The following is a 20246-nucleotide window of genomic DNA, read 5'->3' on the forward strand; positions in this document are numbered from 1 at the left end:
AATTCTTTGGGAGATTTTTCTTTTCCAAAAAACAAAAGGTTTAAGAGTTACTTCAGAAAGAAAAAAGATTGAATCATTGCTTTGTAAGTTTTAAAGGAATTTTTGAGAAACCATTAACTGTAAAAACCATCTCGAATTTTAAGCGACAAATTTATACCACTTTCTCTTAAATTTTGAAATAAAGTTATCTGATTTTTAGCCTCTAGTAAAATGCCTTTGGTCATGCTTCTGTTACTTGTTAATACTGTCATTCCAGTATTTATGTTCTTTGAATAGCATGATCATTTGCTCTTCATATCAAAAAGTATATATATATATATATATATAAGATCCACCCTTCTTCAACTGCATCTATGAAATCTTAAAAAAAGAAGACTTGGACCTTTCTGTAAATCTCTTTGTAAAAGAAACCAGACATATCACCTACCCAACATCAATCTTTCTTTATAGAAAGCCTTGAATTGTGTGCTTTTTATTCATGTGGATGAGGCATACATGACTCATCCTCAAACTAAATTTTAAGATCCACCAACTTACTTACCTTTCTCCCCCCTATAAATACATTTGCTGAATCCATGGTTAGAAATATCATCACTCAAGGATCTGACAATCACACAACATTCATCGGAACAATAGCAATCCATCGAATATGAAGACACAGAGGCTGGCACATGTTTTTGGAACTCCGGTCAGCTCACATGTGGCATATCTGGGTGAGATGACACCAAAAAGAATTTTACATGACCCTGCTAGTGCTAGTGCTAGTGCTAGTGCTAGAGCTAGTGCTAGTGCTAGCCGATACCAAATTTCCTCTTCTTCGATTGGATCTCTGAAGTTAAAACAGAGTACGTCACTCTGTTACTCTTGTGAATAAAGAGCTATTTCTACTTACTGGTATTACTAGTTTTAAATGATTAAAATAGAGGCAGTGTTTAACAAATTGATTGCTACTTATGTGCAGATAAAGTAGACAGAATGAACAAACTTGGAGGAAAGCAAGACAATCTTGCAAATGGCATCCGAGAGCAAGGTAATATAATTATTTCTTTTCTAGCAAAATTATTTGATATCATTTTAACATCATGTTTTTCTGCCAACAAGATGGCAGAAAAACTAACTGAAAAGATTTGAAAAACATTGAAACAAACTTCTTTTCTTCTTCATGGCTGTATTAATATTAGTGTCAACCAAACAAACATAGCAATAGGATGATTATGATATGCCTCTTTGTGAGTCTTACATTATTTTGTGAAAATTGCAGTGAGATTAGGGCCCAAGATCACTGAAATTGTGAAGGGGAAACTGAGTTTGGGGGCTAAAATTATTAGAGCAGGTGGTGTGGAGAAGATTTTCAAGCACCACTTCAGCATTAGAGAATGGGAGAAGCTGCTAAAGGCTTCCAAATGCTATTTATCAACAACAGCTGGTCCAATAGCAGGCCTCCTCTTCATCTCCACCGACAAGGTTGCCTTCTGCAGCGACAGATCCATCAAATTATCTTCTCCAACCGGCGAGTTTGTTAGAATTCGTTACAAGGTGTTGATCCCAGTAGGAAAGATATTGAGAGCCAATAAAAGCCAAAATGTGAAGAGACCATCAAAGAAGTACATAGAAATAGTTACCGTGGACAATTTTGATTTCTGGTTCATGGGATTCTTGAATTATCACAAAACTTTGAAATATCTTCAGCAAGCACTTCCTCAGGCTCAATACTTCCAGCTTGATCAGAAGTGATTAAACAGATGTATTCCACCCCCCGGTCCCCCTACTTCATTAGATGTGTATGAATTAGGAGAACGAACTTGTATAAATATTGTAACACCTTTATTACTTAGGCTTTTCTTCAATGGAAAAAAAAATTATCATCAGTAAATGGATCACTGATTGTGTTTGCTACATGTCATTTCAGAATTGTTTGCATTATATATAAAGAATGCAAGTTGGAAAAGGAAACCGGTAAATTGCCATTAAAAATAATTTGAGAAGTACAAAATTCATGATCAAAAGGATCAGTGGCTTTGCAGTGTGACATTTAGTTGCTGGTTACAGGATTCCTCAATTATCATGACCAGCAATTTTCTTAGGTTTTGTTTGGATTTTGGATTTGAGGAGGAATTTGTGCCCGCCGGGGGGGGGGGGGGGGGGGGGGGAATTTAAGAGAATGTGATAAAAATTAAAAAAAAAATTCCATTTTTGTTTTCATTCACATTATTCTACTAAAATTGACGGAAACTCTCTTTCAATTTCTGTCCCTCATCACTCATCTTCTCTCCTATTATTCAGTGATCTTCCTCTCAGAGCAATTCTGATTGATACTTTCAAAGAGTTTGTGAGAAGTTTTGCCTTTTTCCAGCCCATTTGGTTACAAAAACTTTCCAGTTCTTTCCAACAGAACATTGCTAATAGAATCCTTCTAAGTATCCCTCTTGTTCTTACTCAATATTTGAAGTGCACTCAACTCGACAAAATCTTAATATTGATAAAGTGTTACTATAATTTTTACATTGAACTATATTGTCCAAGATACACAACACTATAAGGTGTCATCTAAATCCTTAAACCTTAAATGTGGTTCTTCTCTTTTAACATATTACATGTTTTGCTAGCTATCTTCACCTAGAACCATGTTTTCTTTTCATTTTGACTATGTTTCAATTTATGATAATTGAATCGAGTGAACTAGAAAACAAATTTTGAACCAAATCAACGACACTCGTTAAACTAGAAAGTTCAAGAGCGGAAAAGTTGTTCAACTTGTGGGAAATTCATGCTGATAGGGATATGATGTGTAGATTCTCCTTCCCACTAACAATAAAAGCATGAATATATATAATATATATAGTATTATGACCAAGTGGTGTGCAAGGATGGCTTTAGATTTGTTCTTGGAAACATGTTGAGATGGACCATTGAAAAGCGATGAAGCATCTTTCTTTAATATGCCCTGCCCTGGCCTACAATCCAATCCGTTCCACCTCGGGCTAAGATAAAAAGGAATGCCAAAATTGAGGGTTGCAATCCAGATATAATGCATTTGAGTGGTTTGATTCTATCAGATTCTGATTTTCTGAACTGTCACTTTTCCTCCCAAATTAAGTAACACATGATTGATTTCAAGAGTACAATTTCATTTCAATTACCTTTGTTTTCCCTCAGTCTCACAATGGAATTGTACAAAAAACTTGAATTCTGGGGTTTCAATCTCAAAGTATGAAATTTTATACTTTGAATGATGAATAATTGCTTTGGAATTATAATTTGACAACTAAATTCTTATCCAAAATGGCTTGGATTGCACTTTATTTCTGTTTTTATTTTTTATTTTTGCTCAGCAGATCAAGGCACCACCCACCGTTATTAAGCATATATGAAGAAGGAGAACTAATTGAAGGGTTTAATCAGAGACTTTATATAGTGTTGTTAGTTAAGCGGTTATGGTATTTTTTGTAATCTCTCACAGATGACATGTTATTGTCCATCAAATCATCAAGATGACATACCACTGCATAATTTATATCTTTCGTAATGTTGTTTGGTTTACTTAACAAGTCTGGAGTCTATGGCCTTTGCTTTGTTCTACCACTGACAGTCTAAGAAAAAGGAATGGTGTTGTCACAAAGCCAAATTGCCAACTCAAAAAGCTTAATTCACACCCTCACACACAGTCAGCAAGATCTAAGCAAGCAGACAATGCAAGGTTGAATGATTGAAATGCTGACCCAACTGATTCTACTATTTTACTTGCATTAACCAATTTCACAAAGAGTATGATTTCTTTTTCTTTTTCTTTTTCTTTTTTCTTTTTTTCCTTTTTTTCCTTTTTTTGTAAAAGGTTCCAAAGTTACTTCAGAAATGAAAAAAGATTGAATGCTTGAATAACTTGATGGTCTTGTGAAACCTTAAAAACAGAAGACTCGAACCTTTCTGCAATTGTCTTTTCTAAAAGAAACCAGTCACACCATCACCTTCCCAACACCAATCTTTGTTTATGGAATTGTGTGCTTTTTATTCATGTGGATGAGGCATGCCAGACTTATCCAACTAAAGTTTAAGATCCACCAACTTACCTTTCTCCCCCTTATAGATACATTTTCTGAATCCATGGCTAGAACCATCACTCTAAGACTCCGACAACCTCAGAATATTCTGGGAATAGAAAGCAAAGCAGAATCACATCAGAGCAATAGCAATTCATCAAATATGAAGAAACAGCTGGCATGTGTTATTGGAACCCTGGTCAGCTCACCGGTAGCATATCTGGATGAGAGGGAACCAAAAAGAATTTTACAGGACCCTTCTACTGCTAGTGCTAGTGCTAGTGCGTATAAAGTAGATAGGATGGAGAAATTTGAAAGAAAAGAAGGCAATCTTGCAAGTGGCATCCAAGAGCGCGGTAACTATTTCCTTGCTTCAATTGAGTCTTAGAATAACTAAATTCAAGAATATATTATTTATTTTCAAGAAAAAGTACATAGCATTTTCAAAGCTATGGAAACCTCCATTACCAAATAATAAAATATAAATAAATAAATAGATATTTAGCATTTACTGGTATATATCATAATAAGCTCTCAATTCTTTAGCTGCCAAGAAGATGGCAGAAAAATAAACATAAAAAGTTTCGAAATAAACTCTGAAACAGCTGGATTAGTGTCAAGTTGTTAACCAATAGGCCTCTATACGAATGCGAGTCTTATTTGATTTTGTGAAAATTGCAGTGAAATTGGGACCCAAGATCACTGAAACTGTGAAGGGGAAACTGAGTTTGGGGGCTAAAATTATTAGAGCAGGCGGTGTGGAGAAGATTTTCAAGCAGAATTTCAGCAATAGAGAAGGAGAGAAGTTGCTAAAAGCTTCCCAATGCTATTTATCAACAACAGCTGGTCCTATAGCAGGTCTCCTCTTCATCTCCACTGACAAGGTTGCCTTCTTCAGCGACAGATCCATCAAATTGTCTTCTCCAATCGGCGAGTTTATTAGACTTCGTTACAAGGTGAGTCGACACACATCTATATTTACAGCATTTCCATATTGTTAATTAGATATCAAAGTAGCTAAGTCATGTGTATTGCATGCAGGCCGTGATCCGCGTTAGTAAAGATAAAGAGAGCCAATGAAAGCCAAAATATGAAGAGACCGTCACAGAAGTACATAGAAATAGTTACTGTGGACAATTTTGATTTCTGGTTCATGGGATTCTTGAATTATCGTGGAACTTTCAAATATCCTCAACAGACGCTCTCTCAGGCTCGATACTTACAACTCGATCAGAAGTGATTAAATAGATGTATTCCGCCTCTGCCCCTCCTGCTTTTGGTACAATGGAAAACAATATGGAATTGGTGTCAAATAGCTAAAATGCCACATCAAAATCTTTGAGTCACTCACACACACACTAGTTCAAATTCAACATGTGAAAAATTGTGATGCGCTGATGGGGCAATGATGTCAAGATTCTCTTTCCCAACTGACTATAAAATTGAGCATGGAATTGGATAATCATCAACACGTACCTACGAACGTAGTAGCATACAAGTCTGGCTTTAGATTCAGTCACTGATTCACTTGGTCATGTATAAATCATTGCAAAATACACAGTTTCACCCATCATTCTACACATCACCTTTGGCTGTATACACCTCTGACAGTGGAAGAGAACAATCCAAGGAAGAAATAGACAGCTTTAAATTCAAGTGATTCATCAAGCTTGTATATATGAAGAAGCTCCTAATGGAACATGTTATTGGAATTCCAGTGAGCTCTGTAAATCTTCAGTTCAAAAGTCACCAGCCTTTTATGCAATCCCGATAGCCAATACCATATTCCCCCTCCTCCAAATGGATCTCTCAAATTCAAAAAGAGTAAGTCTCTCGCCATTTCTCTCAGGATTAGAGGTCTATGTTACTTGCTACTTTTAGATGATTGAAATTAAGAGCAGTCTTTGATAATTTATTTTTATGGATGTGGATAAAGTAGGTACAGTGATTGATAAGATGAACAAGCTTGGAGAAAAAGTAGACCATCTTGTCAATGCATTCAAGATCACGGTAACTGCTTCTCAATTCAATTGAGTCTGATGATAATAAATTAATCAAGTCTAAAAACGTATAAAAATTGGACTTCTATCTTGATTTAATTTGTTTTTTTACAAAATTGCAGTGAGATTAGAGTCCAATATCTCGGAAACAGTGAAGGGGAAGTTGAGATTGGGCGTAGTTGGGGTGATGGAGAGGATCTTCAAGCAAAATTTTAACATTACAGAAGGAGAAAAGTTGCGAAAGGCTTGCCAATGCTATTTGTCAACAACATTGGGTCCTATGCAGGCCTCCTTTTTATCTCAACCTACAAAGTTGCCTTTTGCACTGAGAGATCCATCAAATTGTCTTCACCGAATGGGCAGGCAGTTAGAATCCATTACGAGGTGAGTCAATATAAATCAATGTCTGAATTCATATCCATTCTTGCTAACATATTAAATAAACATATGAGCTAACTAATGTGTAATACATGCAGGTCTTGATCCCACTTGTAAATATGAAGGGAGCCAATGAAAGCCGAAACACAAAGAGACCATCACGTGAAGTACATAGAAATAGATACAATGGACAATTTTGATTCTTGGTTCATGGGATTCATGAATTATCACGGAACTTTCAAATGTCTTCAACGGGCACTCTCTCAGGCTCAATACAATGCTTACAAATTGATCAGAAGTGACTAAACAGACCAACCCGCTGGCTTCATTAGATGTGTATGCATTATGATACCAAAGCTGTATAATAACAATTTTGTACAAATTTGTAACTTAAGGCTTTTGCATCAATGGAAAATAATTTCTCAGTAAATGGGTCATTGATGCTGTTCGATATATATCATTTTATGACTTGATGTTAATTTGCCTAGTTTCCTGCAAATTTGCTTCCCAAGATTGGGCAACGAAACCAGTACATTGCATGGTGCAATTTATAATTTGAGAGAACACAAAATGCATAATAATCAACAACGGGCCAATTGTCTTCCTCTCCAAGCAATTCTGATGCACATGTACTTTTTGGTAGTGACAAGGTTTGCCTTTGCCATCCCATTTGGTCACAGAACCTTTTGAGTTCTTGTCAACAAAAGATAGCTAAAACCATCCTTCTATTCATGCAAAACTTTCTAAAATCTTCCCCATGAACTTGAAACATTTATTATTCTTATACCCAACAACATGAGTGATAAAATTATGCACATTCATTATGTACCCATAGAATTTAACATATTACATAGTTTTTCTATCTATCTTCACGTAAAATCATGTTTTCTTTCATTTTAGTATCGTCTAATTTATGTTAACTGAATCAAGTGAACAGGGAAACAAATTTCGAACAAAATCAACAACACTTGCTAACCATGAAATCTCAAGAGCTGAAAAGTTGTTGAACATGTGGAAAATTGTGTCGATGGGGCTATGATGTTGTTTGCACCATAAATTATTTTTTGTCGATTGTGGCCAAATCCAGTCTTGTTGATTGTGGCTTGTTGATTATGGCCAAATCTAATCTCATTGATTATGGCCTATCAATTATGGTCTTTCAATTGAGACCATGAACTATCTTTAAAGTGTAACTATGACCATATTTATTATTATTATTTGTTTTTTGCAGGATATGTGGCAACATCTTGTTTACTTAAAAGTTACCTGGAGGTTAATTGAAGTTATACAAGATGAGGAGTTTAAAAGACACATGGCAATAATCTATTTCTTTGCAATTAGTTACCTACTTGTAAGGCACCACATCGACGTCATGAAGAAGAAACTGTTGAAGCAGTTGTTTTTGAAGAATAGTTGTAAGGTGTTACGTATCAGTGTGTAAGGATAGTTATGTCATTTGCTCATTTAGTCTTTTATTATAAGTATGTGTAACCCTAATATGTTTGGGAGTGAAAAGATAAACACAGCAGTAGTTCTCTCTCTTTTCTTCTTCTCATTCTTTTCTTTCGTTTATGCAAATCTAACATGGTATCAGAGCTTCATCTTCCTCCTTGAAGATTCTTCTCTTGTTCCTTGTTTCATTCGTTTTTCCCTATACGCAAAAAAAAAAAAAAAAAAAAAAAAAGGAAAAAAAAAACCTTCATGGTCGAAATTTGATGGGTTTTCACCCTAGATTTTTATTTTAATATTTTTGATGCGTGCTTGAGTGTTTTTCCAATTTTTGTTGATTCCTAGTCAGCAGACTATTATTTGTGGTAAGGGGAAGCCTAATAGTTCTCTTGATGTGGAGCCTGACATTGGTGGTCGTTTAGATAGGGTTGATCTTAAGACTTATTCTCGACATCCGAAAGAGCAAGCTTCCCTTGTGTCACCAGACCCATCATCATCGCTCATGCCAATTCTAAGTAATGCACCTCAGTCTATTCCTTTACCAGTAGTTGATAGTCCTGTTGTCGATGATTCAAGTCTTCTTACTGCTCTTAGAAAGGGGGTTAGGGCTTGTACTCAACACCCCATTTCTAAATTTGTGTCATGTGATTCATTTAGCCGACCCCATTTGATGGGACTTAAGGCTTGGTTTGATTGATTGATTGATTGTCATATGATTCATTGCCTTTTACATATCGTGCTTTTGTTTCGTCTTTGTCTTCTGCATGTATGCCCCAGGGTTGGAAGAAAGCTATCCATGATCCTAAGTGGAAAGTAGCTATAGTAGAAGAGATGCAAACTCTAAGCAAGAATAACACTTGGGAGTTGGTTTCTTTTCCTAGCGGAAAAAAAGCTTGTAGGGTGTAAGTGGGTGTTCACCATCAAGCAAAAAGCAAATGGAACAATTAACTGTACAAAGCACAATTAGTGGCCAAGGGGTTTACTCAGACATATGGAATTGATTACGAAGAAACCTTTGCTCCTGTAGGAAAGATGAATTCCATTCAAGCTATTCTCTCATGTACAGCTAATTTGGGATGGCTTTTATAGCAATTAGATGTGAAGAATGCATTTCTCCGTGGTGATTTGGAGGAGGAGGTATATATGGATGTACGACTAGGATTCTCGTCTCAATCTATAGGTGGGAAAGTTTGTAGGTTGAAAAAGGCATTATATAGTTTGAAACAGTCTCCTTGAGCTTGGTTTGACAAATTCCTGAAGGCTAAGTTAAGATTCGGATATAAGCAAAGCAATGCAGATCACACAATGTTCGTCAAACGCCATGCAAATAAGGTAACTGTGCTTATAGTATATATGGATAACATAGTTGTGACAGGTAATGATGAAGAAGAAGTGACACATCTTAAGATGCTATTGGGCAAGGAATTTGAAATCAAAGACCTTAGTCCGTTGAGCTACTTTTTTGGGATTGAAGTTGCCAAATCTGACAAAATCATCTTTATTTCTCAGCAGATATATATCCTAGATCTTCTTAAGGAAACTAGCATGTTAGTGTCACGACCCAAATCCACTCCTATAGGTTTAGCATCGTAACCGGCTAGTAATCATTGGATTACCAAAGGCCTCTGATCTAAATATCATAAAATGTAAGGGACTGCAGAAGCAAATATACAAAATACAATGTCCATAGAGCTGTGTAGACATACATGGGACAGAAAATTTAAAACATACATATATATGTATAAATAATGTCAAACTTCCATATGACATGCATCACCATACAGATAGTATCATAGGGACTTAGCCCAGCGTATAGATAAACAAAAAACAAAATAACAAAACATCCTGTCGTGGTTCACAAAACTTGACTTTGGCAAAACGAACCTCCTTAGGGAGGCACTGTGGTTGGCTGACAAAAACAGACATCCAGACATTCGTCATTGAGTCTGGTCACGCGCCTGGTCACCTACATACATAAATAATAGAGTGAGCGAGAGCCCAGTGAATAATAACAAACAGAGTAAAGGGTTGAATGAATGATGTCCCATAACAATTCAAAAAACAGAAACCGATTCACATTCATATTCTTGTTCGAATCATATATAGAAATCAGAGTTCATGCTTGATCATATGTGGTACATCCAATAGCGCTAATAGATCAAATACAGAGCATTAAGGGTCATACTTGTCAGTTCCATAAAGGAACCTTCGGTACCGGGAACTTGTAACATACTTGAGCCACGGTATTGTTACCCCCGGGCAAGGGGCATGAGACCACGGTATTATTACCCCTGGGCAAGGGCCTTGTGCTCATAGACCACTGTATTGTTACCCCCCGGGCTAGGGCCTTGTGCTAAGGATGCCACAAATACGTTTTAATATATGGACAATCATTCATTGATTCTGAACATAACATGTCAGAAAACAGAGCATTTCTTATCATATCAAATCATATAAGGAATTACTTAAATGTAAACATAGCTTTACAAAGTTATTTCTCGTAGATGGATTCAGAGGAAAACCGACAGAGTAGACAAATCAAAGAGCTTACGGCGCGTGACCTACACAAATAGAATAGATACATGCTTGAAACATACACTTAGATAAAATTTAACACATTTCATTTGGTTCTTAATGTGTTTCTAAGTCTTATCCTCCTTCTTATGTCTTAATCATGGCTTAGGAATGCCTAGGATGCAATGAGGATGCCAAAACATGCAGTTCAACACTTAGGCAAATATGCTGAAAACAGGGGAATCGCTCGAGCGCAACTTCCTTCGCTCGAGCAGAGGCTCAAAAATGTAAGTGGTCGCTCGAGCGCAACTTCCTTTGCTTGAGTAAAGGCTAAAAAATGTGAGTGGTCGCTCGAGCGCCACTTCATTCACTTGAGCGGTCTATAAACTCTACAAAAGTACAGGTTGTGTGAATTCTCTGCTCGACGGCCGCTTGAGCATGAGACTGAGGCCTTCGCTTGAGCGCAACTCTTGTCGCTCGAGCTTGTCGCTCGAGCGGTCTACAAAACATGTGAACTTCTGGGAGCATACATTTTACGCTCGAGCCAAATTTTGGTCGTTCGGACAGAGGTGCAAAACACAGAGTGGTTGCTCGAGCTCAGGCTCTGTCGCTCGAGCGTAGAAGCAGAAGTCTGAAATTTCCAGATTTGCTTCCAAGCGCCAAAATTCAACTCAATGCTGCAAATCATGTTCTCTTGGGCCAAAAACTCAAGGAAACTTGTTTAATCTTGGAAAACATCATGAATTCAAAACCATTTCGCAAAATCAAGGCCCAAGAGTAAGTCAATTGTGCAAACTCAAGCTTGAAAGGTTAAAAACATAACATGCATGTAATTCTTGACTTCAAAGCTTTCCAAAACATGATCAAACAAGGTAAACTGGTATGAAACTCAAGAAATTTCCAAAACCAAGCTATGATCAATGCATGCATGTGAGAATTCTTTGTAATTACACTCCAAACACCATGAATTATGCATGTAATGCATGGATTGTTCTCAATTCTTGTTCTTAAGCTCAACTCTTTTTCCTAAGCTCTAACTTCTCTTGAACTCAAGCATGAGTGAGTCAAACACAAAGCTTAGAGATTGAAATTCTTACCTAAAGTTCTCAATTCCTTGAATCCTAGTGGGTTTTTGCTCAATTCCTCCAATTCCCTTTAATTCTCTAGCAAATTCCTTCCAATCTCAAGTTTTGAATTGGATTAATACTTCCAATTGAATAAGTATGGATAAAGGATGTGTTGGAATGCGTCCCACATCACCTGGAGTTGCCCCATGTGTGCTAGTTATAAGGTTTCAGTTTCCTTCTCCTTAACACTTGGGTTTTAAGGAGAAGTGTGGGCTGAGTTTTTCAATTGATTGGTGAGCAACATTTTATATTTAGTGTTTAGGGAAGCATTAGGCTTGGTTTTGAGTTTTGAGTGAGTTGAAATTCTGTGAGCTTAAGAAAGCTACTGCTCATGATATTAGAAGGCTTTTTGATAATTTAGTTCTCTCTCAAATTATAGATTGCAACGACTTACTGGTTTCCTTTTCTGATCTTGGGAAGCAAAATTGCAGGAAACTAGGCATTTTTTTCCATATGCAAATGATTCTAGGTTGTAGAAAATCACCATCAAGTCATGATGATATATAGCAAACAGTATCGACTACCCATTTAATGAGAAAATTGTTTTCCATTGAAGTAAAAGCCTAAAAAAAAATTTTACAATATTTATACAACTTTTTTTTCTCCTAATTTGTTACAATATTCAAATTGTTCTTCTGATCAATTTGTAATTATTGAGCTTGAGAGAGCGCTTGTTGAAGATATTTGAAAGTTCCACGATAATTCAAGAATCCCATGAACCAAAAATCAAAATTGTCCACAGTAACTATTTCTATGTACTTCTGTGGAGAAGTGGTTTGGAAATACTCCTTACATCCAATGGGACGCTCGAGATCCTCAGCTAGTCACCTGAAAAAGAATGAACACTCCGGTTGAGGGTGCCGGAATTAGCACTCCGACGGATAAGTCAGTATCTACTCTCTTGATCACTTCTATCTTAAGTTAAGCTTACTTGTTCTCACATACCTCTCTTTGGTTGATGTTCCTCTATTTATATTTTCCTCTGGGCCTCAGGGTTGGGCCCACCTTTAGTCCACTGTGCAATTATTTACTCGGCTCCTTCTGTTGCAGACCAATCTCCACTCGGCTCCTCGCTCAACTGGTTCTATGACCGATTAGGATACCTCTGAATTCATATAAGACGGGGCCGAATGCAATGTATATATCTCGATTCTCTAAGAATAGTATTCGGCTTCTTTACATCCCCTAATACTCGGCTCCCATTGGCTCTTTTTATCTTTATTAGTGGGATCGAGACCTGCATGTAATACACATTACTTAGCTATTATATATTTATTTAAGATGTTAGAAAGAATGGATATGAATTCAGACATGGACAAAAACATACATATTGACTCACTTTGTAATGGATTACTGCCTGCCCATTCGGAGAAGACAATTTGATGGATCTCTCACTGCGGAAGGCGACCTTGTAGGTGGAGATGAAGAGGAGGCCTGCTATTGGACCAGCTGTTGTTGATAAATAGCATTGGGAAGCCTTTGACAACTTCTCTCCTTCTCTAATGCTGAAATTGTGCTTGAAAATCTTCTCCACACCGCCTACTCTAATAATTTTAGCCCCGAAGTTCAGTTTCCCCTTCACAGTTTCAGATATCTTGGGCCCCAAACTCACTGCAATTTTCAAAAATAATTTAAGACACTGATAAAGACATATCATGATCATCAATTTTGTTTCAATGTTGAGAAGGCAGAGGAAATGCAAGCAAAATTCTGGATTTTCAACAAAAACCAAACAAATTCTTAATATTTCTTTGATTTCAAAACTTCTCAGTTTGTTTTTCTGCCTTCTTTTTGGCAGCAAAACAAATTGAGCTGTTAATATGATACAGATGCCAATAAACACTGAATAATTTTCTAGAAAAATAAACAACTATGTTCTTGAATTTAGTTTATCCTCAGACTCAATTCAATGAAGGAAACAGTTAGTTACCGTGCTCTCGTATGCCATTTGCAAGGTTGTCTGCTTTTCCTCCAAGTTTGTTCATCCTATCTACTTTATCTGCGCATTAGTTACAAGTCAATTGTTAAACAATGTCTCTTCTCAATTTAATAATTCAAAACTAGCAAGTAAAAAAAAATAATTTATCTCTTTATTGGCGATGAGTGTAATGGACAGACTTACACTGCTTTAATTTTAGAGGCCCATTTGAAGGAGGAATATGGTATTGGCCGCTAGCAGGCTCTAGAAAAAATCTGTTTGGATATGCCACCAACGATGAGCTGACTGGAATTCCACTAGCATGTGCCAGAATCTGCTTCATATTCGGCAAAAATTGTTCTGATTTGATTATGTTACCTATTCCTTGGTTTCGCTGTCTTTCCCAGAATGTTCTCTGATTTCCCAGAATGTTCCTTGAGAGATGCTTAGTTTGTGATGGTTGTAACCATGGATTCAGCAAATGTATTTATAGGGGGGTAGAAAGGTAAGTGATGTAGGTGGGCCTATAGGGCTTTTGCCCACAACTTAGAGCCCAATACATAATTCAAACACCAAAGCCTAATGTTGTTGGAGTTCGACGTTGTACTAAGGACCAATGACATCTAAACACGTGTCAAGAGAAGGACCAACCACATAAGCAGACAAAGATCCTGCAGAGTTATTATGCCACACATCAACCATTAATGAAATTCCCTGCAGCATTTAATGCGATAACCCTTTCACGACGGAACAGAACAGCCTCACCATGAACAAGGCAGGCTAGAACATAAACTTTCGGCCAATATGACAAGTCAGAATAGATAAGGAAATGATGAACAAAGGATATAAGCAGATTTCTAAGACAAAGAGAAGGTTAAGTTCTTTATCACCATCTTATCTCTATACTCCGTTGATATCTCTTCTCTAACTTGCTCGTCGGAGGGTTTACTGGGGGACTCCCATTCCCCGTTGAACTCTTGTACAGGCTTCTCAGTGGGCCAGTAATCGAACAACTGTGTGGGAGGCCTAGATCAGCTCGACCCGTTACTTAGAAACCCGTAGTATCATCAGCTGGAGGCGTCTGTGGAAACCTTTCATTCCGTGTGGCAACTGTGCTCATTGTCGCCGGAGACCCATTCCCGATAATCCCTACCTGTCACCCACCAAGGTGGATGGTTACAACTAGATCCATGGTTTCTCAACACAATGTTGCCGACCCCCAAGCCGACCCTCCTAACCCAAACAACCCACCGCGGTATTTCACAGAACTCACCAACAGCATTAACCGTCTAACCGAGCAAAATCAAGCCCTGATTAATGCTTTGCTTCAACGAGACCTCCCTCTGCCTCCTCCACTATCACAAGATATCCCACCTAACCGAGAACGAGCCCCGAGCCATCCCTTCCAGCAAGCCCACCCTTCTAACTTTGAGGGTTTGCGACCCCCTCCCCAAGATATGAACCCGCCATCTCGGGGTCCATATCCATCAGTCCAAGCACCCGCTTCTGAGGGAGAGGCCAGTAGTGTCCAGCCTCCATTGCATTTTGGTGGTGACAACGTTCCTATTTGGGATGCAGAACTCCGAGCCATGAAACTTCAGCTTCAAGAAGTCATGCAGAACATGCAGAATAAACCCTCCACAACAGCCAGCTCATCGTTCGTCGCTTCCATCAGGGACAAACCCCTACCTCCTAATTTCTAATTGCCCTCGATCGACTCCTTCAACGGCACAACGGACCCAATCGACCACTTGGAGACCTACAGGACCCTGATGGTCCTCCATGCATTCCCCGATGAGATCATATGTCGGACCTTCCCCGTGACACTTAAGGGGTCAGCCCGACTGTGCTTTAGTTAGCTACCAACGGACTCCGTCTCTACTTTCCAGCACCTAAGCGACTCATTCCTTAGCCATTTCATCGGTGCCCAGCGCTAGAGGCGTCCAGCGACCTAGCTCCTCAATATCTATCAGACGGAAGGGGAGTCGCTGCGTAGCTTCGTCACCCGTTTCAACATCGAAGCCTTGCAGGTAGTGGAAAACGACGACAAGGTTATTCTCACGGCTTTCATGGCTGGCCTACGATCATCCGATTTCCTTTTCTCCCTCTCCAAAAACCCTCCAATCTCCATGGCAACCCTCATTTCCAAAGTCCAAAAGTACATGAATGCCGAAGATTCTTTGGCCGCCCACCAAGATTCCACGATCAAAAGCCCAACCCTCAAAGAGAAGAGAAAGGAATTTGAAACCAGAACCACCCAATACACACAGCAAACACCCCAGTATACCGACCGAACCGCTCGAGCCGACCGACCGGCACCTACCCGACCGCCCGGTCTATTCGAACGGTACACACCCCTCAACTTCCCCATGGAACAAGTCTTAAACTAGATCCAACAAGATTACAACTTGAAGTGGCCACAACCCTCATGGTCTCCTTCTACCTGGCGAGACCAATCCAAATACTGCTGTTTCCATCAGGACCACGGCCACAACACCGAGGAATGTGTTAACCTTAAAGACCAGGTAGAAAGCTTGATACACCAGGGGCGCCTCAGTCGGTTCACGGCAGCCGTCCCCAGCAACGGCTGAGGACCAAACCTGCTAGGGGCAATCGCCGACACACTCCTCCCCGACAACCCACACAACCTAACCAAGGCAATGATCGGCCCCCGCCGCAACCTCAAGCACAAGGAAACCCTGCTCCCCCGGTTGGAGAGAAGAGTCATTACTAGCGGACTTGCGTGCGGAGGACCGTCCCATTCGGCCCAGTGAGCCGAATTCAGAAAAATCAGACAGGGCTCCGACAAAGAAGTCGCGACTTTGGAGCGCGCCCTCAAACACCCCAAAAAGTGGATGGAGCCCATCACCTTTACGGAGGCCAATTGCACAAGTATCCGTTACTCTCACGACGTCCCCCTCGTCATCTCTGCTCTTCTGTCCAATTACAAAGTAAGACGGGTGCTTGTCGACAACGGCAGTTCCTCAAACATCATCTTTCTAAATTCCTATCACCAGTTCAAGGTCGGGGAAGAAAGTTTGTCGCCTCTCCAAACCCCACTGGTCGGCTTCACTAGGGATCGGATGACCTCCATAGGCTCCATCGATCTTTCCATCACTATCGGAGAGTATCCACGGCAGACCACCAAGTTGCTCACTTTTCTCATCGTCAACTGTCCCTCTGCTTATAACATCATCCTCGGTCCCACCGCCCTTAACGCTTTTCAAGCTGCCACATCCATATACCATCTGGCCATGAAATTCCCTACCGACCTTGAGGTCGGCACCGTGAGGGGAGAGCAGACTGTGGCCAGAGAATACTACGTCGCTTCTTTCAAAGAGGTCAAGCTGAAGGAGGCTATGATCATCGAAGGCCTCTACGTTAGAGACGAAGACGAGTTAGTCATAGGGAAACCAGTGGAAGAACTTGTTGAGGTCCCCATCGACCCTACCAACCCAACAAAAACAGCCAAGATCGGCAACCAACTATCTTCCCAAGCCAAGGCCGACCTTACAACCCTCTTAATCGAGCACAATGATATGTTTGCCTGGACCCATTCTGACATGCCGGGTATTGATCCCTCCTTCATCACTCATCGTCTCAGTATCGAGCCCCATTTCCAACCTTTCCGCCAGAAGCAGCGTATCTTTCACCCGGAACGCAATGCTGTTATTGCTTCCGAGATAGACAAACTACTGGAGGCACGGTTTGTTAAGAACGTAGACTACCCCAGATGGCTGCCAAATGTGGTCCTGGTCCGTAAAAACAATGATAAATGGCAACTCTACGTCGACTATTCTAACCCTAATCGGGCTTGCCCCAAAGATAGTTATCCCCTCTCCCGCATAGATCTGCTTGTCGACACCACAGCTGGACATCAAATGCTCAGTTTCATGGACGCCTTCTCTGGCTACAATCAAATTCTGATGCACCCAGCTGACTAGGAACACACCTCCTTCATCATAGACAGAGGAACTTACCACTATCGTGTTATGCCTTTCGGATTGAAAAATGCTGGAGCCAACGGTTGGTCAATGCTGTCTTTCACCATCAGATAGGTTAGAACATGGAAGTTTACGTCGATGACATGCTCGTCAAAAGCAAACTCTCCTCTGATCATTTGACAGACCTGCGAGAGACATTCGAAACCCTACGTAAGTATCAAATGAAGCTGAATCCTAAAAAATGCGCCTTCGGCGTAGGATCTGGGCAGTTCTTGGGTTTTATGGTCAGTCAGCGGGGTATTGAGGCCAACCTCGAAAAGATCAAGGCCCTGATAGAAATGCAGTCACCCAGGACGGTTAAAGAGGTTCAAAGGCTTACTGGCAGAGTCGCCGCCCTCAACCATTTTATTTCCCGCGCAACAGACAAGTGCCTCCCCTTTTTTAAAGTCCTTCGGTAGGCCTTTGAGTGGACCATCGAATCCGAAGAGGCCTTTCAACAACTGAAGCAGTGCATGGCCAACCCCCCTACTCTCTCAGGCGCTCTCAGGCGAGACCCTCTTTCTCTACTTAGCAGTATCGAACACCGCAGTCAGCGCGGCCCTTATCAGAGAGGACGGTTCAGTACAACGCCCAGTTTATTACATTAGCCAAGCTCTCAGGGGGGCAGAACAAAACTACCCTCTGCTGGAAAAGATGACCCTTGCCTTGGTCATAGCCTCACGACTCTAACTCCGACCTTATTTCCAAGCTCACTTCATAGTGGTCCTCACTAACCAACCTTTAAAGAAGGTAATGTAACAACCAGAGTCGTCCAGCAGACTTATGCAATGGTCTGTCGAGCTTAGCCAATTTGAAATCTCTTACTGACCTCTAACGGCGATCAAAGGACAGGCTGTCACCGATTTTATCTTGGAATTCACCAATCCCACTCCAACCACACCCCTCAGCCCAGGCAACTCAACACTAAAACAAAAAATCCCCACTCCTGGACCCTCAATGTCGATGGGTCATCCCATAAAGAAGACAGTGGGGCTGGTCTCGTCCTCACCACCCCCGAGGGCGGTTATTTCAAGTGTGCTCTCCGCTTCCTATTCGACGCGAGCAATAATGAGGCCGAGTATAAGGCCTTGATAGTAGGTCTTCGCCTAGCCAGAGACATTCGTGTGAGCCATATCCAAGTGTTCAGTGATTCCCAACTGATCATCAGACAGATTATGGAGGAATTCGACGCAAAGGAAAACACCATGCGCGCCTACAGGGATATTGCAGTCTCCCTTGTTCGCCTTTTCAACACTTTCCACATCAAACATATCCCTCGGTCAGAAAACTCCAAGGCAGATGAAATGGCCCAATTACCCTCGGCCGACCAGTTAGACGTCAGCCATGGCATCCGTCTTGAATACCTGGCCCACCCGGCTACTTCGCCAACCCAGCAGAAGGTCCACTTCCTCCAAAATGAACCTATCCAATGGGCGGCGAACATCCTTCTGTTTTTGACAAGTAGAGAGTTACCAGCCGACAAATAGCAGGTTTCCAAAGTCAGAGCCCGGTCGTCCAATTACATCCTCATCAACGGCCTACTGTACAAACGTGGATTTTCACACCCATACCTTAGGTGCCTCAGTCCAACTCAAGCGGCCTATGTGATGAAGGAAGTCCACGAGGGTGTATGTGGTAATCATTTGGGTGCCAAATCGCTGGCCCATAAAATACTTCGCACCGGCTACTTCTGGTCTACTTTCAACCAAGATACCACTGAATTCGTGCTTAAGTGTGATAAGTGCTAGCGCTTTGCCAACACCCCCCATGCTCCATTTACAGAACTGATTACACTCAGCAGTCCCTACCTATTCGCCAAGTGGGGCATCGACTTAGTTGGTCCATTACCCACCGGTAGGGGCCAAACCAAGTTCGCTGTGGTCGTCATTGATTACTTCACCAAATGGGTGGAAGCGGAACCCCTCGCCACAATCACTGAATGGAACACAACCAGATTTATCTGGCAGTCGATCGTATGTCGATTTGGAATCCCTCAAGCCATCGTTTCAAACAACGGCAAGCAATTCGACAATGCCAAGTTTAGGAAATTCTGTGCAGAGCTCCACATTCAATCATGTTTTTCTTCCCCAAGTCATCCCCAAGCCAATGGACAAGTAGAGGCCACCAACCGCTCTCTCTTGAAGATCATCAAAACTAAGTTGGAAGCTGCTAAGGGACTCTGGGCTGAGGAATTACCAAATGTACTTTGGGCCTATTGCACTACCGCCCGAACCCCTACTGGGGAGACCCCCGTTCGCTTAACATACGGCGCTGAGGCGGTCATCCCAGTGGAAATCGACCTGCCGACCCCAAGGGTTTTGCATCCGGATCCAGAACTAACCGAAGAATTGCGTCGGGCTGACTTAGACCTAATTGAAGAGCTCCGAGAGACCACTGCTGTCAGATGGGCCTCATATCAACAGAAATGAGAACACATTATAACCGTAAAGTCCGACCGAGGGAGTTCGCCATGGGGGACCTTGTCTTGCGCGAAGCGACTCTTGCCACCAAAAATCCTGCCAAGGGAAAGCTAGCAACCAAATGGGAAGGACCTTACGTCATTAAAGCCAGACCTCGTCCAAGCACTTACCGACTCCAAGACATAGAAGGCAGAGACCTCCCCCATCCATGGAATGCTAAGCACTTAGAGCGTTATTTCTAGTAAAATGGTGTTTCATGTTTTTGTACCATTCTGTTGTTGCATTTTCCTTTTTGTACTATTCCATTGGTGTAAACTTGTGATCAACAGGCAGTGCCTTCAATGACAATGACTTTATATCTTCATTACTTGCATCGTGATTCAATAATAACTTGTTAGCTAAAGCCTCAACCAGACTGAG

The 20246-nt window shown here is 40.7% G+C and overlaps 3 protein-coding genes, 1 long non-coding RNA gene and 1 pseudogene across 5 annotated transcripts; 4 read left to right on the top strand and 1 right to left on the bottom strand.

Moving 5' to 3' along the window:
- Positions 1-520: 520 nt before the first annotated feature.
- LOC114308007 (putative GEM-like protein 8) lies at positions 521-1897 on the top strand. Its single transcript, XM_028253501.2, has 3 exons — positions 521-845; positions 962-1030; positions 1262-1897. The coding sequence occupies exons 1-3, from the start codon at positions 650-652 to the stop codon at positions 1732-1734; spliced, it is 738 nt and encodes a 245-aa protein (XP_028109302.2). The 5' UTR covers positions 521-649; the 3' UTR covers positions 1735-1897.
- A 1961-nt stretch (positions 1898-3858) lies between these two features.
- LOC145803293 (putative GEM-like protein 8 pseudogene) lies at positions 3859-5038 on the top strand (annotated as a pseudogene). Its single transcript, XR_014345405.1, has 2 exons — positions 3859-4393; positions 4719-5038. The product of XR_014345405.1 is annotated as a putative GEM-like protein 8 pseudogene (transcript).
- Positions 5039-5089: 51 nt separating this feature from the next.
- On the top strand, positions 5090-6870 carry LOC145801830 (uncharacterized). Its single transcript, XR_014343480.1, has 4 exons — positions 5090-5861; positions 5974-6047; positions 6160-6421; positions 6514-6870. It is a non-coding gene; the product is annotated as an uncharacterized LOC145801830 (long non-coding RNA).
- A 4793-nt stretch (positions 6871-11663) lies between these two features.
- LOC114308947 (GEM-like protein 4) lies at positions 11664-13928 on the bottom strand. Its single transcript, XM_082896578.1, has 5 exons — positions 13628-13928; positions 13436-13504; positions 12845-13116; positions 12686-12742; positions 11664-12320 (listed from the first exon to the last, which is right to left on the bottom strand). Exons 1-5 carry the CDS (start codon positions 13764-13766, stop codon positions 12156-12158), a joined length of 702 nt encoding a protein of 233 aa, XP_082752704.1. The 5' UTR covers positions 13767-13928; the 3' UTR covers positions 11664-12155.
- A 2350-nt stretch (positions 13929-16278) lies between these two features.
- LOC145803294 (uncharacterized) lies at positions 16279-18893 on the top strand. Its single transcript, XM_082896579.1, has 2 exons — positions 16279-17311; positions 18259-18893. The coding sequence occupies exons 1-2, from the start codon at positions 16279-16281 to the stop codon at positions 18891-18893; spliced, it is 1668 nt and encodes a 555-aa protein (XP_082752705.1).
- The last annotated feature ends 1353 nt before the right edge of the window (positions 18894-20246 follow it).

This window comes from Camellia sinensis, chromosome 11 (assembly GCF_055761805.1).
Source record: "Camellia sinensis isolate YWXY chromosome 11, ASM5576180v1, whole genome shotgun sequence".
In the NCBI taxonomy this organism is placed as follows: Eukaryota; Viridiplantae; Streptophyta; class Magnoliopsida; order Ericales; family Theaceae; genus Camellia; species Camellia sinensis.

What these genes read in the sequence shown, in the direction of transcription:
- LOC114308007 (XM_028253501.2), top strand. Translation starts at nt 650, where the DNA reads ATGAAGACACAGAGGCTGGCACATGTTTTTGGAACTCCGGTCAGCTCA. An exon ending in ATCTCTGAAGTTAAAACAGA is followed by an intron (nt 846 to 961) that starts GTACGTCACTCT and finishes ACTTATGTGCAG; the next exon opens with ATAAAGTAGACAGAATGAAC. An exon ending in AAATGGCATCCGAGAGCAAG is followed by an intron (nt 1,031 to 1,261) that starts GTAATATAATTA and finishes TGAAAATTGCAG; the next exon opens with TGAGATTAGGGCCCAAGATC.
- LOC114308947 (XM_082896578.1), bottom strand. Translation starts at nt 13,766, where the DNA reads ATGAAGCAGATTCTGGCACATGCTAGTGGAATTCCAGTCAGCTCATCG. An exon ending in GCCTCTAAAATTAAAGCAGT is followed by an intron (nt 13,505 to 13,627) that starts GTAAGTCTGTCC and finishes ACTAATGCGCAG; the next exon opens with ATAAAGTAGATAGGATGAAC. An exon ending in AAATGGCATACGAGAGCACG is followed by an intron (nt 13,117 to 13,435) that starts GTAACTAACTGT and finishes TGAAAATTGCAG; the next exon opens with TGAGTTTGGGGCCCAAGATA.
- LOC145803294 (XM_082896579.1), top strand. Translation starts at nt 16,279, where the DNA reads ATGGAGCCCATCACCTTTACGGAGGCCAATTGCACAAGTATCCGTTAC. An exon ending in AGCTGGACATCAAATGCTCA is followed by an intron (nt 17,312 to 18,258) that starts GTTTCATGGACG and finishes ATCAAAGGACAG; the next exon opens with GCTGTCACCGATTTTATCTT.